Genomic DNA, 7,050 nt, shown 5'->3' with positions numbered 1-7,050 from the left:
TCTGTGATGCCTCCCACCTCTGCTTTATGGTGAGCTAGTTTGGCGTTCAGCATTTTCCAGGCCTGGAGAAAAACACCTCCTGCTAAAGACTCTGCTGAAGAAAACAACCCCATGGCTCACATTGCATCTTTTCCTTATTTTGAATGCATTTTTATTTCAGCAGAGGAGAAATCAGCCAAAATTCATCCTTTCCTGCTTTTATTTTTAATGCCAAACTCCTACATTTGTCATTCTTTAATTGCACGGAACTAGATTAAAAGAAGGAGGAAAAAAGCTAGGTGATGAAATATGAAGAAATCATAATTAAAAATCAATGAGCTTTCATTTTTTTCTTCCTAAAGGGGATTTCAGGGGATCTCGTGCAGTGCTGGAGAAGCGCGTGGGGCTGCCGCCCTGGTGCACACCTGGTTCGGGGGCTCAGCACAGAAGCAGCTGCTGGGCTGAGGCTCCGGGCGCTGCCGCGGCAGATGCTTTTCGGCAGCCATCGGCGAGACATCTGTACCAAGACGGACAAGAACCTCCTGGGGTGAAGCTAGCCCCACAACCAAGAGGTGACTGTGTGTGGAAAGGGGGAACTGGCACAAAACCCCTCCGTTGTTGACTCCACCGCCATGGCCCGGCTGTGGCTCCATCTCTGCATCTGCCTGCAGATCCCAGGTAAGAGGGACACGTCTTTTAAGGGTTGAAGGCACCTAAAATCATGCTGGAGCCTCTTCTCCAGCCCACTCCAGCATGTGGGATTCGTTGCACAGCATCTGGATGATGGAAGTTTAAATATACAGGCATAGTATAAAGCTACAGGATATTACTACCTTTCAACCCAGAATTTTGGACAATGCCATCAATACCGTGCTTTAGCTTTTGGTCAGCCCTGAAGTGGTCAGGCAGTTGGACTAGGTGATCATTGTAGGTCCCTTCCAACTGAAATAGTCTATTCTATTCTATTCTATTCTTCTATTCTATTCTATTCTATTCTATTCTATTCTATTCTATTCTATTCTATTCTATTCTATTCTGTTTATAGTGCAATTTATAATGGTATAGACACTGCAGACTTTGTTTTTACTGCACTCCTTTAGTGCAGACGGACTGTGGGAAGCTGCTGATGGAGAATTTAAAGTAGCACCTCTTTATGCTGCCTGTGTAACCTGAAGACAATAAACATCCCATCAAATTTTCTTCTAAATCTATCCAAGGACTGAACGTTTCCCAAGGGCCACAGCTGGAATCAGTGTGTTATAAAACCATGCTGCCTTCTACTTATTGCAGACAGGTTGCAGGAGGTCTGGACTGAATATATACAGTTGATGTCATGGCAAAGTGGTAGAATTATGCTTTACAGGACAAATTGTGCCATCGGTTCTTAGGTGGAAAAAGTTGAGAGCTTGAAACACCCATTAAATGTATATATTAGGGTGGCAGCTCAAGTTGGTCCCCTGGGACGATGCCCAAAGCGGGTCCACAGCTGCTCAGCATCCTCACTAGAGGCTGCCAGGACTGCAGGGTGTTTTGTTCGTGTCCTGTGATGGTCATCCAGCCACGGCATAACATGGCCTATCTGGCAGCAAACAGCCCAAGGCGCTTTATCGACACCTCTATACAGGTAGTACTATCCTATAGATCTATACGGAGGAGTCCCCGCTGAGAAAACCCCAATAATATAGAGTTTGCTCTGCACGTGCAAAGGGGAAAGGGACTGCTTTTGAGCTGCTGCAGGCTGGTCTGGCAAGCACGTGGAAACAAACCCATCCAACCCTGATTCTCCATGTTCCTCTGTGAGAATATACACTGGGGAAGGGCACGGGGAGGTTTTGGGAGACGAAGGTGTGGTAGAGGATGAGATTTTTCCACTCTGGCTCCATCCCAGCTCACCCCACTGGAGCTTGACCACTGGCTCAGAGCTGAGCTGAGCATTTCCCAGGATCCCTTCTCATCCATTCTGATTCATCTAATAATCTCTCCGACAGCTCAAGGAAAAGGTTTTCCTTGGGGGGGTTAAGTTTCCCATGCCCAGCAGAGCCAGACCTCAGGGCAGCCAAGGAGACCCTGAAGCCACTATGCCCATGGCCACACACATTCATCCCCTAAAAAAACCCACACAGGTGTTTGCCAGAGCGAAGTTTGAGAGGATTGCACTCCAAAACCTGGAAATATGTATTTTAATAACAAGGAGGCATTTATATTGTCACAGAACCAGAGGATGTGGTGAAATGCTGCGGCTGCTGTGCAATGCCTGAATTTCGGCATTGCAATATTAGGGCTGAAGCCTGCTCGTCTCTGCAGCGTGTCGGCAGCCGATGGGGTCATCGGTGCGGGGACAGAGGAAGGCTCTGGACCTGTGTCGGTCACCAGAGCCTTCTCCTCTGCCTGTCCCCATCAGGGACATGGGGGACATCAGGGTCATGGGCCACAAGGATGGCCTCAGGTGTTTTTGCGGTCATGCAAACCCATTCCCGCACCACCGGCTTTGCAGGGCTGCACGAGGCTGTTTGCAACAACTACGGTAAGCAGCTTTGGGATTTTGAAGGAATAGGGACATTTTAAGGTTTGAAAAGCCAAAAAATGTGTTTTGTTGAGCTTTTCGCACAGCTTTAAAACACGCCTGGGAAAGAGACGGGGGAAGCGAGAGCATCCTTATCTTCACAGGGCCGTTTTTCACTCGGTCTCGGGTTATCTGCAGCTTTGTAGGACTGTTTGCTGAACAGAAAGGATCACGAGTCACCTGTTATTCTTTTCACAAGGACACATCCTCGCTCACAGACACCGCTCACATCTGCCTGGGCCAAACACGATTCAGATAGATAATTTCTACAAAAGCTGCAAAGCCCAAACACAGCGATGTGATGCCAAACCGAAGCTTTCAACCCCACCGCTACCCCTCACTCCCTCTCCTTCCCGGGTCTCAAAATTCATACAAAACTAATGTCGTCTGAAAACTAATATCAAACTGGCTCATTTTGGGATGTTTTGCATGTTTTTTGGTCTTTTTCTGTATCTGAGATGCCATCTGAAGTTTGTCAGTGTTGCTTCTGTTAGAACAAAAATCTGGTAAATAAGTTTAGAGGCTCCAAAAAAATCTGTTGAAAGAGAGGTGAAGCCTCTCTGAAAAATGAGAGAAAAGGGAGGGTGGGAGAGGGACAGCTGCAGGAGCAGGTAGGGATGCCCTTCCCCGTGCATACAGCCCCAGGGACACCATCAAAATCATCCCTCCATCTCTCTCTGTGCCACTGACCCTCCTCCCTAGATGAGTGTTTATGGGGCAAAATCTACCTGTATAACTAGGCTTGACCAAAAAATAGCTGGGCAACCCAAAAAGGCCTCTGAGGGACTATGGGTTGAGGTTCCTGATAAAGATGCTCCTGTTTCTTGCTTGTATGATCCCCTGCTCTGTGACTACTTGACCTTATTAAGTCCACAAAGAAAATCTGTACTTAGCATGGAAGAACATCAATGAAAAGAAAAGAATAACTCTGTATTTCTGTCTTTTTTCTTAGGTTTCTCTACAAATCTACTTCTATCCAAGACTCCACGCCGTATTTTAGCCCAAACTAACGATAAAATAGAAATCCTCTGTGAGCTGAAGACAGAACATGCTGGGGTGTACTGGTACCGCTGGAGCCAGGAGAAGCAAAATTTCACGTTCTTGGTATTTTCCAACCCATTTGGCAAAGCCATATATGGCACAAATATCAGTGAGGACAAGTTTAGTGTCCCTGGGGCAAGTTCCCGCACCTCTTACAGCCTGCACATCAGTAACCTCCATGCCTCGGACAACGGCACCTATTACTGCTCCATCTCCCAGTCCTCCCAGCTCCTCCTGGGCAGTGGGACGCAGCTCAGTGTGGGTAAGCATCACCCCCGGGGCTCCAAAATGTGCTACCGGCAGGCTGTGATGAGGTCCCCAAGGTGAGGGGTGATGCATGTTGGTAGACCCTTTGCAATTTTGAGGTGCAAGGTTAGGGCTCTGGGGTTTTTCTGAAGAGACCTATGAGACCAAATAAGGCAGAAAATACAGAAAATAGCTACATTTTAGGTCAGCTGCATGTGACAGTCCTTTTGCCACCAGCAATTGCTCTGCTGTGGTCAAGCCTTGAGCATGGCATTGGTCCTAGCATCTTAGGATTTCCATGGGAAGATGCTCAGCCCCCAGTATTGCTATGCCCTGCATTTTCCTCATCCCCTGTAGTACTTTGGATGAGAGGCTGGATGTGTGCCCTGCTCAGCTCCCGGTTTTTCCTTACCTTTCCTCCAAGTGGCAAGAGCAGCATCAATGCCAGAGGACATCACCCCTCGCATCGCTGGGGTGGATCTGACTGCAGCTTTCAGGCCTGTCCTTCACATAAAGGATTGAATTGGGGTTTATTCCTCAAAGCTCACAACCGAGCATCACTGGGGAGCTCCAGCCAGAAATCAGAGCTATCTGTGGGTGGCATTGGGGGAATGATGTTTTACAGACCCTGGGTCAGACAGCAGCATTTTCCCCTTGACCACCAAGCAGGAGGTGGTATAGAAAAACTAATGCGTTTGAAGTAGGATTCAGCCCTTTCTTTGCAGAGTTTTAGGGCAACAAATAACTTATTTAACCAAGATGCAGCTATGGCTGCTGGCTCTAAAGCATCTCCTGTGTCCCAACCTTTCTGGTTTTGGTTTTGGGGTTTTTTTTCGCAAATAAGCCCTTCACCTTGAGCTGGCTGAGAAATTCCTTTTGATTTCTTGCCGGCTCAAAGAAAAGCTGGTTTGAGATAAATGAGAACTGGTTTTTATCAACTGGGCACATATCTATGTGCAAAGCAAAGGATGAAAAACAGGGTTGAAATTCAGCATGATCAAGGACAGTCCAATTTAAAACTAAACACCAACAGGTGTTTTGAGATTACTCAGGCCTTGCTGGGTATTTTCTTTTTTTCATTTAGTACACATGATAAAACAAATTGTCTTTTAAGTTCCTTTTCTTTAAGTTTATTATAAAGTAAAGGAGAAGTTGTCCAGATAAATCCCAGTCACCTGATGTCTCATCTTTCCATGTAAAAGAACGGTGGTTTCCGTAGGAATTTCAGTCCCAGATAGAAGCAGAAAAAAAATAGTTTTCAATCACCCAAAGTTTTGAATAAGTGGAGTTCGAGCAGTCAGGTATACAGCTATTTGACGACATTAGTGGGATATTTTCCTGACCAACTTTACAGAGATGTATGTGCTCCATTGTAATTTAGATACACCATAATAAATCCTGCCCTTAGTTTATGAGAAAAAAAAAATAAAAATCCAATTTTGAGCAAAGATTGGAGCAATCTGAATACAGAAAAGATCCAGGGATCCTTTAAAACCTCCCAGTGCTACTGAAATCTCCTGCTACCCGTGATTTTGTGCAATGCTGATGAGGTGGTGCCTGGCAGTAAATGTAGCTCAAAGAAGTTTCCTTTTTCTCTGCCTTAGCCTTCTGCCCTTGTTTGCCTAGTACATTGCTTTATTAACGCTTTTACAAGCTGTTGGTAGCTTCTGTGGCCACCGAGAGGATCAGGTCAAGCTCCCAGCCCCTCCGGATAACCCAGCCCTTTGCAGGGGTCGCTGGATGGGGCTTATTTTAAAAGCCAAAATTTCCAGCCCTTCTTGCCTGCTGTTTGAGATCTCCACTGCACTCGGTGCCACATTGACCATCCTCTTCTCCTCTTTACCCACCAGTTGATGTTCTGCCTCCGAAAACCACTCAGGCACCGCTCTCCAAAAAACCCATGCGGTGCGTAACCAAAAGCAAAGCTGCTGACAAGAAAGGTACGGCACCGGGTGGGCTCAGGCGGCCTTGCAAAAGGGGTTTGCGGAGCTCCTGGGGTCCCCAGGGTTCAGCTGGAGTTTGTCCTGGGGTGGGGGCAACCACAACGTGACCCTGCAGGGTGGGCATCTGGGTCCACCTAGAGCCAGTGCTCTGGATGGAGCCGACCTCTGCCTTTAGGAGTGGTTCCCTGGGATATACAAGGGTTTAGGGGCCAGAATATATTTCAGTTTAGGTTATCGTGACTCATAGCTAAGTTCCCTGCAATGCCTTCAGGTGTAATGCATCCTCCAAGGGATACCCCAGAGCGATGGTCATGTCCTCCACCCTTCCTCTAAGGACCTGCCTTGCTTTTCTCCCGTTCCCACCCCACGCTCCATCCCCTAAAGCTGCCAGGGCAGGATGATGCTGGGTGCTGAGCTGGCAGGGCAGCTCCACACCGTGTCTCCTCCTGCTTTCCAGGTGCCTGCAGCCCCCTGGTCTGGGTCCCCCTGGCCACCAGCGTCCTGGTCCTCCTGCTGAGCCTGGTCCCCACCGCCCACCGCCTCCACCGTAAGCATGCTGCCAGCCCCGGGGGACGATGAGGGGGGTCAGGCCCCGGGACAGCCCGGGAGCAGGATGGGGACCTAGGAGGAGGTCCCGGGGCTGACGGACACCATCTCTCCCCAGGTCTGCGGAGGAGGCTGTGGCTTCGTGTCCACAGGCAGTAAATCCCACTGGCTCCCCCCGTCTCGAGCAGGCAGGGAGAAGCTACGGACCCTCCCCTGCACGATGCTGAGCCCTGCCTGGATGTGACCCGGGAAGGACATTGCACGGGACGGACGTGGGCTTGCACTGCAAGACAGACATTTCTTTCCTGCGACAGACCATGACTTTAATATTTTTCCTTGATCCAATGGCTGGCAAAAAGACTGGGCCGGATTCTGCAGGATGCTGAGCATTTCTCAAAGGGTGCTGAGCAGGGCAAACACCACGGCTGGCTCTGCACCAGGGGCACCGGGGCTGGTGTACCAAAGGAATTCGGATGGGCTGGAAAGATGCTCTGGGATCTTCTTGTCTCTCCTCTCTGTTCACCCGTGGCACAGCTCGGGTGCTTTTCGTTTGCTCCTGCTAACGCTGGTTGATCAGACTTTGCTAACGAACACTTTGAGAGCAACCGGCAGACAGCAGGGGCAGGTCACTGCGCACCTTGTAAAGGCTCTGTACAAGCATGTTTGTTAGAAACAGTGAGTATATTGCTCAGCCGTTTTGCTCTGCAGGCTGGTGTCTTGTGGCTGCACTCG

The 7,050-nt window shown here is 48.8% G+C and overlaps 1 protein-coding gene across 1 annotated transcript; it reads left to right on the top strand.

Moving 5' to 3' along the window:
• Window positions 1–445: 445 nt before the first annotated feature.
• On the top strand, window positions 446–6,728 carry CD8B (CD8 subunit beta). The gene is made up of 5 exons (XM_052811251.1): window positions 446–657; window positions 3,495–3,845; window positions 5,680–5,769; window positions 6,230–6,319; window positions 6,437–6,728. The coding sequence occupies exons 1-5, from the start codon at window positions 612–614 to the stop codon at window positions 6,475–6,477; spliced, it is 618 nt and encodes a 205-aa protein (XP_052667211.1). The 5' UTR covers window positions 446–611; the 3' UTR covers window positions 6,478–6,728.
• The last annotated feature ends 322 nt before the right edge of the window (window positions 6,729–7,050 follow it).

This window comes from Harpia harpyja, chromosome 2 (genome assembly GCF_026419915.1).
Source record: "Harpia harpyja isolate bHarHar1 chromosome 2, bHarHar1 primary haplotype, whole genome shotgun sequence".
Lineage (NCBI taxonomy): Eukaryota > Metazoa > Chordata > Aves > Accipitriformes > Accipitridae > Harpia > Harpia harpyja.
The sequence above is the reverse complement of the archived record's forward strand: the minus strand, read 5'-3'. Positions and strand labels throughout refer to the sequence as shown.

Bases quoted from the DNA above. Each gene is read 5' to 3' on its own strand.
- CD8B (XM_052811251.1), top strand. From the start codon at position 612: ATGGCCCGGCTGTGGCTCCATCTCTGCATCTGCCTGCAGATCCCAG. The intron at 3,846-5,679 runs GTAAGCATCACC...TTTACCCACCAG, and splicing joins TGGGACGCAGCTCAGTGTGG to TTGATGTTCTGCCTCCGAAA. The intron at 6,320-6,436 runs GTAAGCATGCTG...ATCTCTCCCCAG, and splicing joins CACCGCCCACCGCCTCCACC to GTCTGCGGAGGAGGCTGTGG.